Consider the following 14,652-nt stretch of genomic DNA (forward strand, 5'->3'; position numbering starts at 1 on the left):
ATATCAAACCTATAAACCCATCAACTGTCAAAAATATGCAAATAAGAGAAAAGTATTAACTAAATTTACTTCCTTCTGCATGTTCCAGTTATATTTATTTAAAAACCTTAAAGATTTTATACATAATTCATAAAGCATTTAGTGCCTTCTAGTATAGTGCAAGTTGATGCCTTTTATTGAGGAACAAAGTTTTTTTATGTCGTAATAAAAATATTAATTTTTGTCGTCTTTGTTTCTGTGGAACTTCAACAATAAATTGCATAATAATTAGTAGCTGAGTGTTTTATAAATATATGCAAACTTGCTTTTTATCACTTGTACGCTGATATTTTTTTTTATCTACCAGGCTATTTTCGCCCTTGGTATCCTGATATTTTAAAAAGCTATTTAACACAAAATTGGCATATATCATCAGCAATTTAGTTTTCATCTGTGGGTTGTTGTTAATTAGCTCTCTGTAAGCAGTCTAAAGGTAAAACTCTGAGATGAATTTTTTATCTTTGGTGGCATGGCTCTTATGCAAATTGCATTTCTTTTAAGCTTGTTATTCTTGACAGAATCTCACATCTCCTGAGGAGCGAAAATCTTTCCAATTGAAATTCCTCTTCCCTCATAACGAGGGTCTGTAAGTGGGTACTAAATGGTTTAAATGTGATCTAGATGTACCTCTAAGTGTTCCCTATCTGTTTTCAGTTTATACAAGGCCGTTCTTTGTTTCACATGCTGTTAGTAGTAAGATATCTTCTCAAAAAAATTATGTATATAAGCACTATTGTTCGGCAATAAAACTGTTTTTTTGTTAATAGCACTTTCGGTTCAAAACAATAATATTTATTTTGTTGAAATTTCTGAAATTATAAATTTCGAAAGAATTACTACGATCTGTGAAGTTTCTGACCACAAATATGTCATATAATGAATTTTTAAGTAAATTCTGCATGTAAAACAGCTGTTTTATAAAGATAAATACATGTAGAAAGAAAATCTTAATCATTGTCTTAATCTTTTCAGCACCAGGAGGTCATGGATATAGTCCAGAGAGTATGGGTTGGGATAGCCAGGCCATGGCACATATGAGTCCTCACAGTAAGTAGTTCTAAGATTCCTACACATATATTGCATACTCTGATAAATTGAAAGATCGGATTAAGATGAATTTGTTAATCCCAGATTAGGCTTAATGGTTCATCAAAGGTTAAGTGGATTTGTTCACAGCTTCAGTGTACTTTGTTCACAGTTTATAATTTATTGTAAAGCTTTTAATTGGTTCAAAGGATAAGCTCATAGAAAACAAACAATGTACAAATTGATAAAAGCACATGAAATCTTTCTGGATTAGTAATGAGATTAAATTTGAAGGAGATGTTGGGTATACATCAATGAGAACATTTTTCGAAGTTCTGTTTAATATTTTACTCATTAACAAAGATTTTTTTTTAGAGTAATGAAAACATATATAGTGGTTATTTTAGATTTTAAAGAATGAATTACAAGATTTAAAATATTAATATTATTTTCAATTTTTTAATTCCAGTGTTTCAAGGAAGACATGGTAGTGAAATGTACGATCAAATGAAGGGATATTCTCATATGGAAGGACAAAGATATGATATGCTTGGAGTTCAGGGTATGCATAGTAGTGACATGTTCGGAAGTACTGCTGTCACTGGCAGTAGTTCATACTCTCAGATGTCACAGTTACGACCACCAGTTCATTCGCAAGCAATGCTAATACCAGGGCATCCGCATCATATGATGATGGGACACGGAGCCCACGGCATGAGTCCCATGTCGATGGGATCTGCTCAAAGTCCTCCATTACATGGCAGCTTGGACAGTATGGGTGCACACATTCAGGATATTCATGCTGGATAAAAATCAGGAGTAAAACATTGTGCTTTAAAAAGAACAAGGACATTTGGCTTGGCCTGCGAACATAATTAAGCCAAGGAATAAAGCGTGACTTACAAGTATTTGTGGGTACGGTAGTTTAAAACTACGGCCTATTTTATTACAATCACGGTGATCTCTCAATCATTTAGCAGTCACTCATTGTGTGGAATCTAATTCCTAACGGTTGCAGGCTAGCCAAGGGAAGTAACTGGTGTGCTAGTCAATCTAACAGAGTAAGGGAGTCGACAACTGACTGCAGTTTTAAAACTAGTCTTCACAACTTGTTATAATGGGATATGGGGAAAACTACGCAAAAGTATTATTAAAAAAAAAACGCAGTTCATGTTGACAATGAGTTGCCAAGTATTATATATGTATTTTGTTGTCTCTGGACAAGAAACACGTCTTGGTCACATATGTGCCGCATACCTCATGATGATCAAAATAAATGTACATTTGAATGGCCATGACTTTGTAAAGCATTCCACGTCAAAGTATGTTCTGTCAAACATCAACTCTTCAGTTGAAGGAATATGTTTTTGTGCCATGGAATATTTGAATTTTTTGTCACATGACATTGTTAAACCAATCAGAAGAGTTGCCCTGTAGTGGGGTGACCAATTAAATTAAAGCTTTAAGATTTACCTCATTATTATTCCTTTGTAATTATAGCCAGTTCCATTGTGTTGGAAGTGGACATTTTATTTAATGGTGCATGTTAAAAAAAGTATTTGGTGCAAATTATTTGTATAGTAAAGATGTTTGTTGAATGTATGTTTATATATGTTATTGTGTATGAAAGTGAAAAATCATTATTTGGAGAGTTTTTTCTTTGTGTGACATTTTTATACTTTCTGGCCAGGCTGTTTAGATCTACTTGCAGTTTAATTTGTAAATGTTTTGTTGTTTTTGTTGAAGTTTGTTTGAATATTTTTTTTAGATTGAACAAATTTTAAGCTTGATATTTATTCGATCTGCCAGATTTTATTTTTTTGATAATTAACCAATTTGTTTTTGGTTTGTGATTTGTTACAGAATGATTTTTTTTGTTTTTTTCTTTTATCTAAAAACAAGTACTAAGTTATTTCTAAGTGCTGACCATTTATTTATGATGTTTTTAAAAAATGTTAAAGTGCAGATTTTAAACTGGCATGTAATTACTACAAAAATTGTAAAGTAATATTAATGTCAGAGACTGCTGAAATCTTTCCTTTATCTTTTTGTACTGATTTTAACTAGAGAAAGACATATTTATATGTATATCTGTAGCAATTATTTTAGATTGTTTCAAGATGTCCGATATTACATTTCTTAACTATACTTCTTTTATGATTCCCCAATAAATATATATTTACATTTTTTATCATTTCAATGCCAGAATGAACAAAAAATAACTGAAAAAGATGTATCAAATTTTCAGAAAATCTTAGACAATCATGCACGAGGTTTACCAAAAATACACTGAAATTGATTATTGTCTGAATGTGTCTGACTATGAGGAAATGAAAGATTGCAATGATGTGTGTGGTGAAGTGTGGAGCTGAGCTTGATGCTTAGGGACTTGTGAAAATTTTTAGGGAATTTTAATACGAGATTGTCAAATATTTTGAGCAAAATTCCAGAGAAATAAAAATTGTTGTAATAAACTAATTGCTTGTGTTTTATTATATTTGTTTGTCCAATATGTACCTGTTATTAAATGAGGCTGACGATATCAAAGGGCCATTCATTCAAAACTTGTAAGTCAAAGGAAGGATTTGTATCTTACTATCAAATCCTTGGTAGAAGAAAAGCTGACAACACCATGGCAAAAAAAACCAACAAGAAACAACTAGCTTAAATACAAACATGTCAATAAAAAACTGGAAAGAAAAATTCATTGGCCTTTAGTTTCAAAATCATACTTGGTCAAAATACAAAAATGTCAACAAAAAAAATCATAGAAATATACATTGGCCTTTAGTATCAAAATCATAGGTTTGTTAAAATACAAAAATGTCAACAAAAAACTTCATAGAAATATACATTGGCCTTTAGTATCAAAATCATACTTGATTGAAATACAAAAGTGTCAACAAAAAACTTCATTGAAATATACATTGCCCTTTAGTATCAAAATCATACTTGATTGAAATACAAAAGTGTCAACAAAAAACTTCGTTGAAATATACATTGCCCTTTAGTATCAAAAACACTTGGTTGAAATGAAAAGGAAAAAGAATTCAAAGATAAAATTTTAAATCATAAAAAAAAGAAGATTTGCACTTGTTGAAACTGAAGATTGAAGATTTAAAAGATGATAAAAATGATCAGTCAAATATTTGATTTTTCCATGATTCATATGGTACCAAAACTAGTTCAGATAAAACCTTCTGATTAGATATAAGAAGATGTGTTATGAGACAAGTCTCCATCCAAGTCAAGGTCTTCAACAAGGAGCCCTGGCTCACACCAAACAGCAAGCTATAAAGAGCTCCCAAAATAAAAAGTTTCATTTTTATGCCCCACCTAAGATAGTAGAGGGGCATCATGTTTTTTGGTCTGTGTGTCTGCCCACCTACAATAGTAGAGGGCATTATGTTCTGGTCTGTGTGTCTGTTCGTCTGTTCGTTTGTCTGTCCTGCTTCAGGTTAAAGATTTTGGTCAAGGTAGTTTTGGATTAAGTTGAAGTCTAATCAACTTGACACTTCGTATACCCTTTATACAATCTTTCTAATTTTAATGCCAAATTTGATTTTTTGACCCAAATTTCACTGTCCATTGAACATAGAAAATGATAGTGCAAGTTTCAGGTTAAAGTTTTTGGTCAAGGTAGTTTTTGATTAAATTGAAGTCCAATCAACTTGAAACTTAGTACACATGTTTCCTATGACTTGATCTTTCTAATTTTAATTCCAGATTAGATTTTTCACCCAAATTTCACAGTCCACTAAACATAGAAAATGATAATGCAAGTGTGGCATCGGTGCACTATGGACACATTCTTGTTCTTCATGTCTTTTATCATATAGATACATAAAGTACAACAATTGAGGGAAAGAAAATATGAAATAAAGTCTCAAAATTTTTTTCCCTACTGATTTTCATAGTCCATTTTCAGGAATCTTTTGCCTGAAATGCATGACAAATTTATTAAGATCAATTTATATTTGTTTATTTCTTTAACAGTCATTCATAAATAAAGTATGTAAATTTATATGCCGGTATTCAATTTTTTAGAATATGTTGACATGAATTCACCTTCATTTTTATTTTAACTAAGTTAGGTTTGATTTTTTTATAATGAACAATTATACGTTGAGAAACTAAGATAGAACAAGTACTGTGAAGGATTTTTTACTTGATTGGTATCAGTTTTTGTTGATTTAATTTTCCCTTCTATCAACGAAAAATGAAATACATATTTTTATTGAGTCAAAAAGTGTTCATTTTACATCTACAAATTTAAAACATCACAAACCAACATTGATTACACATACCAAAAAATGTTACCAAAGAAGAAAAGCCTCTACCTAGAAAGCTCCCAACAACCATATGTTAAGTATATAACCTTTTATATAGGAGAATATCTGAAATACAACAAAATGAAGGAAAAAATAATATATAAATAGAAAAATAACAAAAAATCTTGATTGACCATTATAAACCAGACACTTACTATCTAAGGAGGAATAATCAAGAACAAGATTGCAAATATCAAATATGAATAGAAGATCAAAAGAGCATTTCCCAAAAACCAACTGACATCAAATGTAAAACTATTAAATAGGTAGAAACCTAGTGTTATCAGGTTGTCAGTATTAACTATAGTGTTGTCAGTATCCACGATAATAATATCCGAGTTGTCAGTATCCAGTGTAGTGTTATCAGCGTTGTCAGTATACACTGTAGTGTTATCAGAGTTGTCATTATCCACTGTAATGTTATCAGAGTTGTCAGTATCCACTCTAATGTTATCAGAGTTGTCAGTATCCAGTCTAATGTTATCAGAGTTGTCAGTATCCATGGTAGTGGTCTCAGAGATGTCAGTATTCACTGTAGTGTTATCAGAGTTGTCAGTATACACTGTAATGTTATCAGAGTTGTCAGTATCCATGGTAGTGGTCTCAGAGTTTTGAGTATCTACTTTAGTGTTATCAGAGTTGTCTGTATCCACTATAGAGTTATCAGATTTGTCAGTATCAACTAAAGTGTTATCAGAAATGTTAGTATCAACTGTCATGTAATCAAAGTTGTCAGTATCCAGTAATATGTTATCAAAGTTGTCAGAATCCACTGTAGTGTTATCAAAGTTGTCAGAATCCCCTGTAGTGTTATCAGAGTTGTCAGAATCCACTGTAGTGTTATCAAAGTTGTCAGAATCCCCTGTAGTGTTATCAAAGTTGTCAGAATCCACTGTAGTGTTATCAGAGTTATCAGTATTTACTGTAGTATTAACGGAGTTGTCAGTGTCCAGTAATATGTTATCAAAGTTGTCAGAATCCACTGTATTGTTATCAAAGTTGTCAGAATCCCCTGTAGTGTTATCAAAGTTGTCAGAATCAACTGTAGTGTTATCAAAGTTGTCAGAATCCACTAGTGATATCATAGTTGTTAGCATCCACTGTTGTGTTATAATAGTTATCAGTATCTACTGTAGTATTAACGGAGTTGTCAGTATCCACGGTAATGTTATCAAAGTTGTCCGTATCTACTGTAGTGTTATCAGAGTTGTCAGTATCTAACGTCTTGATATCAAAGTTGTCCGTATCTACTGTAGTGTTATCAGAGTTGTTAGTATCTAATGTCATGATATCAAAGTTGTCCGTATCTACTGTTCACAAAGTGTTATCAGAGTTGTTACTATCTACTGTAGTGTTATCAGAGTCGCCAGTATCTACTGTAGTGTTATCAGAGCTGTCAGTATCTAACGTCATGATATCAAAGTTGTACGTATCTACTGTAGTGTTATCAGAGTCGTTAGTATCTAATGTCATGCCATGAGAGTTGTCAGTATCTACTGTATTGTTATCAGAGTCGTCAGTATCTACTGTAATGTTATCAGAGTTGTCAGTATCCATTGCAATGTTATCAGAGTTGTCAGTATCCACTGTAATGTTATCGGAGTTGTCAGTATCCACTCTACTGTTATCAGAGTTGTCAGTATCCACTCTAATGTTATCAGAGTTGTCAGTATCCACTCTAATGTTATCAGAGTTGGCAGTTTCCACTCTAATGTTATCAGAGTTGTCAATATCCACTGTAATGTTATCAGAGTTGTTAGTTTCCACTGTAATGTAATCAGAGTTGTCAGTTTCCACTATTGTGTTATCAGAGTTTTTAGTATCCACTGTAATGTTATCAGAGTTTTCAGTATCCACTCTAATGTTATCAGAGTTGTCAGTTTCCACTCTAATGTTATCAGAGTTGTTAGTTTTCACTCTAATGTTATCAGAGTTGTCAGTTTCCACTATAATATTATCAGAGGGGTCAGTATCTTCTGTTAGGTTATCAAAGTTGTCAGTATTTACTGTAGGGTTATGAAAACTGTAGATATCTAGTATAAATATCAGAGTTGTCTGTACCTGTTGTAGTGTTTCAGTGTAGTTAATATCTACTATAGTGTTTCCAGAGCTATCAGCATCCACTTATTGTTTTCAGAATTGTAAGTCTCAACTGCAGTTCAATAGGAGTTGTAAGAATCTATTGTAGTGAAGTGTTATCAGAGTTGTCAGTATCTACTGTAGTGTTTTCAGAGTTGTCTGTATCGACTTTAGTGTAATGTCCACTGTAGTGTAATCAGAGTCGTCAGTCTCGACTGTAGTGTTCTCCGAGTTGTTAGTATCGACTGTAGTGTTATCAGAGTTGTCAGTATCTACTATAGTGGTACATAGTTGTCAGTATCGACCGTAGTGTTATCAGAGTTGTAAGTATCTACTGTAGTTTTATTATAGTTGTCACTATCTACTTGGTGTTTTCAAAGTTGTCAGTATCCACTGTAGTGTTTCCAGAGCTGTCAGTATCCACTTAGTGTTTTCAGAGTTGTCAGTCTCAGCTGCAGTGTAATAAGAGTTGTCAAAATCTACTGTAGTGTAATGTTATCAGAGTTGTCAGTATATACTGTAGTTTTATCAGAGTTGTCAATATCTATTGTAGTAGCACATAGTTATCAGTATCCACAGTAACGCCATAAGACTTGTCAATACCCACTGTAGTGTTACCAGAGTCGTCAGTATCCACTGTAGTGTTGTCAGAGTTGTCAGCATCCACTGTAATGCTATCAGAATTGTCAGTTTCCACTCTAATGTTATCAGAGTTGTCAGTATCCACTGTAATGTTATCAGAGTTGTCAGTATCCCCTGTAATGCTATCAGAGTTGTCAGTTTCCACTCCTAATGTTATCAGTGTTGTCAATATCCACTATAATGTTATCAGAGTTGTCAGTTTCAACTGTAATGTTATCAGAGTTGTCAGTTTCCACTCCAATGTTATCAGAGTTGTCAGTATCCACTGTAATGTTATCAGAGTTGTCAGTATTCACTCTAATGTTATCAAAGTTGTCAGTTTCCACTGTAATGTTATCAGAGTTGTCAGTGTCCACTGTAATGCTATCAGAGTTGTCAGTTTCCACTCCTAATGTTATCAGTGTTGTCAATATCCACTGTAATGTTATCAGAGTTGTCAGTTTCAACTCTAATGTTATCAGAGTTGTCAGTTTCCACTGTTATGTTATCAGAGTTGTCAGTATCCACTGTAATGTTATCAGAGTTGTCAGTATCCACTTTAATGTTATCAGAGTTGTCAGTTTCCACTCTTATGTTATCAGAGTTGTCAGTATACACTGTAATGTTATCAGAGTTGTCAGTATACACTGTAATGTTATCAGAGTTGTCAGTATCCATGGTAGTTGTCTCAGAGTTTTGAGTATCTACTTTAGTGTTATCAGGGTTGTCTGTATCCACTATAGAGTTATCAGATTTGTCAGTATCAACTTTAGTGTTATTAGAAATGTAAGTATCAACTGTCATGTAATCAAAGTTGTCAGTATCCAGTAATATGTTATCAAAGTTGTCAGAATCCACTGTGGTGTTATAATCAGAGTTGTCAGAATCCACTGTAGTGTTATCAGAGTTGTAAGTATCTACTGTAGTTTTATTATAGTTGTCACTATCTACTTGGTGTTTTCAAAGTTGTCAGTATCCACTGTAGTGTTTCCAGAGCTGTCAGTATCCACTTAGTGTTTTCAGAGTTGTCAGTCTCAGCTGCAGTGTAATAAGAGTTGTCAAAATCTACTGTAGTGTAATGTTATCAGAGTTGTCAGTATATACTGTAGTTTTATCAGAGTTGTCAATATCTATTGTAGTAGCACATAGTTATCAGTATCCACAGTAACGCCATAAGACTTGTCAATACCCACTGTAGTGTTACCAGAGTCGTCAGTATCCACTGTAGTGTTGTCAGAGTTGTCAGCATCCACTGTAATGCTATCAGAATTGTCAGTTTCCACTCTAATGTTATCAGAGTTGTCAGTATCCACTGTAATGTTATCAGAGTTGTCAGTATCCCCTGTAATGCTATCAGAGTTGTCAGTTTCCACTCCTAATGTTATCAGTGTTGTCAATATCCACTATAATGTTATCAGAGTTGTCAGTTTCAACTGTAATGTTATCAGAGTTGTCAGTTTCCACTCCAATGTTATCAGAGTTGTCAGTATCCACTGTAATGTTATCAGAGTTGTCAGTATTCACTCTAATGTTATCAAAGTTGTCAGTTTCCACTGTAATGTTATCAGAGTTGTCAGTATCCACTGTAATGCTATCAGAGTTGTCAGTTTCCACTCCTAATGTTATCAGTGTTGTCAATATCCACTGTAATGTTATCAGAGTTGTCAGTTTCAACTCTAATGTTATCAGAGTTGTCAGTTTCCACTGTTATGTTATCAGAGTTGTCAGTATCCACTGTAATGTTATCAGAGTTGTCAGTATCCACTTTAATGTTATCAGAGTTGTCAGTTTCCACTCTTATGTTATCAGAGTTGTCAGTATACACTGTAATGTTATCAGAGTTGTCAGTATACACTGTAATGTTATCAGAGTTGTCAGTATCCATGGTAGTTGTCTCAGAGTTTTGAGTATCTACTTTAGTGTTATCAGGGTTGTCTGTATCCACTATAGAGTTATCAGATTTGTCAGTATCAACTTTAGTGTTATTAGAAATGTAAGTATCAACTGTCATGTAATCAAAGTTGTCAGTATCCAGTAATATGTTATCAAAGTTGTCAGAATCCACTGTGGTGTTATGATCAGAGTTGTCAGAATCCACTGTAGTGTTATCAAATTTGTCAGTATCCACTGTAGTATTATCAGAGTTGTCAGTTGTCTCTTAATTGATATCAGAGTTATGTCCAGTCATATTATCAGATTTGTCACACGTTTAGCCAACTTTTAAGTCTGAACGACTTTCTAACATGTATATATTTATAGATCAAATTTGAATAGCTACAAATAAACTCAAAGTGATAACCATAGAAAATAATAAATGTATCCACAGACAATATTCGTAGATAATCGTGTTCTTTTCTTTTATATTCAGCATTGTTTATCTTGTTATCACAATGAAATAAATCTTATATCTTTAATTATTGTATTGCTGTAATATTACACATTTGTAGGTATTAATTTTTGTCATACTAGTATCTTTATTTCGTGTTTTGTGTTATTTTCAGAAATAAAGTCGGTTGTATTTACTTTGTTAGACAGATCTGTAATGAGTCAACCAGTTTTTGGTCAGATGTTTGTTATCGTGTTATTGGGTTATTGTTATTACCTTGATATTTTGTTGGGTAAATGTTAAATCTTCTAAATCAGTGTTATTGGCATATTTATCGCTTGTCATCATGATTCGTCACTGTGCTTTTATCAGATATCACGTTCGTCAAAACATTATTGTTAAAATCATGATTAGTCGGTTTATAATTGTTAGAATCAATGTGTTATTGACAAAAGTATGTCTGATTTTAAGTCATTGTTATTATCTTGATAACAATAATGTGTTAAACATTAGTCAATGTGTTATTGTTAGAATCATGATAGTAGTCAATGTGTTATTATTACAATCATAATATTAGTCAATGAGTTATTGTTAGAATCGTGATATTAGTCAATGTGTTATTGTTTGAATCATGATAGTAGTCAATGTGTTATTGTTACAATCATGATATCAGTCAATGTGTTATTGTTACAATCATGATAGTAGTCAATGTGTTATTGTGAGAATCATGATAGTAGTCAATGAGTTTTTGTTACAATCATGATATTAGTCAATGAGTTTTTGTTACAATCATGATATTAGTCAATGTGTTATTGTTAGAATCATGATAGTAGTCAATGAGTTATTGTTAGAATCATGATAGTAGTCAATGTGTTATTGTTACAATCATGATAGTAGTCAATGTGTTATTGTTACAATCATGATAGTAGTCAATGTGTTATTGTTACAATCATGATATTAGTCAATGAGTTATTGTTAGAATCATGATATTAGTCAATGTGTTATTGTTAGAATCATGATAGTAGTCAATGAGTTATTGTTAGAATCATGATAGTAGTCAATGTGTTATTGTTACAATCATGATAGTAGTCAATGTGTTATTGTTACAATCATGATAGTAGTCAATGTGTTATTGTTACAATCATGATATTAGTCAATGAGTTATTGTTAGAATCATGATAGTAGTCAATGTGTTATTGTTACAATCATGATAGTAGTCAATGAGTTATTGTTACAATCATGATAGTAGTCAATGTGTTATTGTTACAATCATGATATTAGACAATGAGTTATTGTTACAATCATGATATTAGTCAATGTGCTATTGTTACAATCATTACATTACTTAATGTGTTATTGTTAAAATCATGATATTTGTTTTTATCATATATTTAGTAGTAAATACAGTAGTTTTGAATATATGATAAATAGCCTACTGTTTAATCCATATCGCGCAACATTAATACCCACCCTTAATCACACCCTTTATCGCATGGCTACCCTTTATCGCACCCCTACTCGGATTTACAATTAGTCAATGTGTTATTGTTTTATTCATGATATTAGTCAAATGTTATTGAAAGATATGTTGTTCGCCATGATATTATTGTTAGACTCATTATTAGTTCATGTGTAATCGTTAAAAATCATGATTAGTAATTGTTTCATCGTTTTATTGTTAGATATGTCGTTAAGTAATATATTATTTGTTAAAACCATGATTCTAGTCAATGTGTTATTGTTAGAATCATAATATTAGTCAATGTGTTATTGTTTTAATCATAATATTAGTCAATGTATTATTGTTAGAATCATAATATTAGTCAATGTGTTATTGTTTTAATCATGATATCATTGACATATATATTGTTCGACATCATATTATTGTTAGACTCGTTATTGATCCACGTGTTATTAGTTCATGTGTTATGGTTGAAATCATGATTAGTAATAGTTTTATCGTGTTATTGTTAGATGTGTCATTAGTCGTTATGTTATTGTTAAAATCGTGATATTAGTCGATGTGTTATTGATAGAATGATGATATTCTTCATATCGTTTTGTTAAAATCATGATAAGTCATTATGTTAGTATTTGAATCAAGATAAGGTTGTCATTTTGTCCCTGTGATAGTTTTAGCTTCTTGATGTTTGTTTCGTTAAAGTATTTTTTGTGTTACTTTATATATTATGAATTCGTATTCCATGTATCATTTGTCATTTTTTGTTGTTGCTCATAGTATTTCATTTCATTACATTTTGTACTATGAATTAATATGATTATCAAATTTCAATTATCGGTAAACATTTTGTTCAAGTTAGTATCAGTAGTTATCGGATTTATCATTAGTCATTGGGTAACTGGAAGACAAATAGATAGTCGCGTTTTTGTGACTATTCTGTAGTTGTTAGTACATCGATTGTCATTACACTTTGTTGTCAAATTAGTCATTTTGTTATTGTCAAATTAGTCGTTTTGTTATTGTCAAATTCGTCGTTTTGTTATTGTCAGATTTGTAACGCGCGGCAAAATGCAAGATGGTTCGTTATTTATGTTCTTATTAACAAATGTATATTGGTATAACCATATAATCGATCATTAATTATAAGTTGTTGGTAGATTATCGCCAGCCATTTTATATATCTATCAATTATTACACATTCAACACACTGGTCATAGCGTTATTTTAAAGTTATCAAAAAATAGTTGACCATTATAGATGAGGAAAGATTCATCGGTTATTGTCAGACTTTCTATTGATATTCATATATCAGATTTAGAATTAACGATGTGTTAACTACGGTTAAAACAATGGTATTTTCATATTTTCGAATTACTTATAACCTGTTTTAGTTTTGTAACGTTATAATCATTATTAGCAAGGTTAATATGTTACTTTTAGATCTATCGTTGGCCATTCTGTTATTGTCATATTCATAACTGATTATAGCCTTATTGTCAGATTTGTTACTGATTATCGTCCTTGTTGTCAGAATTGTCACTTCTCTTTATGTTATTGTTAGATTTTGGTACGTTAAATTTATCGTGGGTTAGTGTAATACTGGCAAGTATATCGTTCGTCAATATACTTGTATTATTGTCAGAATAAGAACTGGACATAATGCGTTTGTCCGATTAATAATCCCTCACTATATTGTTGTTAAGTTTATTTTGATATGGCACATACATTGTTGGTCAAATTTTTGTTGTCAGATATATCGCTGGCCTGAATGTGCTATTGTCCGATTGGTAGCAGGTTATTTTACTTTTATCAGAATTATAACCACTTTTTCATGCTAATTGATTACTAGTATATATTCTTTTGTATTTTGAGACGTCATTTGTCAGTCGTGGGTTCGTACTTTTATTAGATATATCGATCATTGGCTATTTTAAAGTATGTTTAATATCAGTCATTATCGCATTGACATATTTAAGTTAGTCATTGTGTTAATGTCAGCTTTATGTTAGTCATTGTGTGAATTCTCTAGGTTTGTCATTGTGTTAATGACAGAATTAAGTTGGTCATTGTGTTAATGTCAGATTTGGAATGATAATTGTATTAATGTTTTGAGATGCTCATGGCGGTATGGCAGCTTTAATTTGTTCATTGTGTTAATGTTTTAAGTTTGTCATTATGTTAATGATAAACTTTTCTGATTGACATATAGGTTCATTTTGTTTTTGACTGCTTCCATTTACAACTGCACCATTGTTTTGTTTGCAACTGTTCCATTGACCGTTGTTTAATAGCAGCTTTAATGTTGCTCATTGTGTTGTTTGCAGCTGTGTCATTGCCCATTTTTTTGTTGGCTGCATTATCATTTATCATAGTGCTTTTTGCTTCTATATCACTACTCATTGTGTGTCGGGAGATTGATCACTGCTCATTGGGTTGTTTGCAGCTGTTCCATTGCTCATTTTGTGTAGGCAACATTTTAGTTGTTCATTGTGTTGTTTGCAGCTGTACTATCGACTGTTGTGTAATGGCAGCTTTTACATTGCTCATTTTGTTGGCACCTTCACCATTGTTCATGTTACGTTGGCAGAATTTTCTTTGTTTATTTGTGTTTTACAGCTGTACCATTGTTCTTGTTTATCATGTTAAATGTAGTTGTTCCGTTGTTTGTGTTCACAGCTTCACCATTATTATTTGTTTCGTGTGCAGCAGTGCCATTGCTCGTTTTGTATAGGTCGTTGTTTCATTGTTCGTTTCGTGTTCGCAGCTAT

The 14,652-nt window shown here is 32.0% G+C and overlaps 1 protein-coding gene across 1 annotated transcript; it reads left to right on the forward strand.

The window, feature by feature from the left end:
• The first annotated feature begins 983 nt into the window (after nt 1–983).
• Nucleotides 984–2,256, forward strand: LOC139516271 (uncharacterized). Its single transcript, XM_071306271.1, has 2 exons — nt 984–1,086; nt 1,535–2,256. Exons 1-2 carry the CDS (start codon nt 1,044–1,046, stop codon nt 1,873–1,875), a joined length of 384 nt encoding a protein of 127 aa, XP_071162372.1. The 5' UTR covers nt 984–1,043; the 3' UTR covers nt 1,876–2,256.
• The last annotated feature ends 12,396 nt before the right edge of the window (nt 2,257–14,652 follow it).

Source organism: Mytilus edulis, chromosome 3 (assembly GCF_963676685.1).
Source record: "Mytilus edulis chromosome 3, xbMytEdul2.2, whole genome shotgun sequence".
NCBI lineage: Eukaryota > Metazoa > Mollusca > Bivalvia > Mytilida > Mytilidae > Mytilus > Mytilus edulis.

Bases quoted from the DNA above. Each gene is read 5' to 3' on its own strand.
- LOC139516271 (XM_071306271.1), top strand. From the start codon at position 1,044: ATGGGTTGGGATAGCCAGGCCATGGCACATATGAGTCCTCACA. The intron at 1,087-1,534 runs GTAAGTAGTTCT...TTTTAATTCCAG, and splicing joins GGCACATATGAGTCCTCACA to TGTTTCAAGGAAGACATGGT.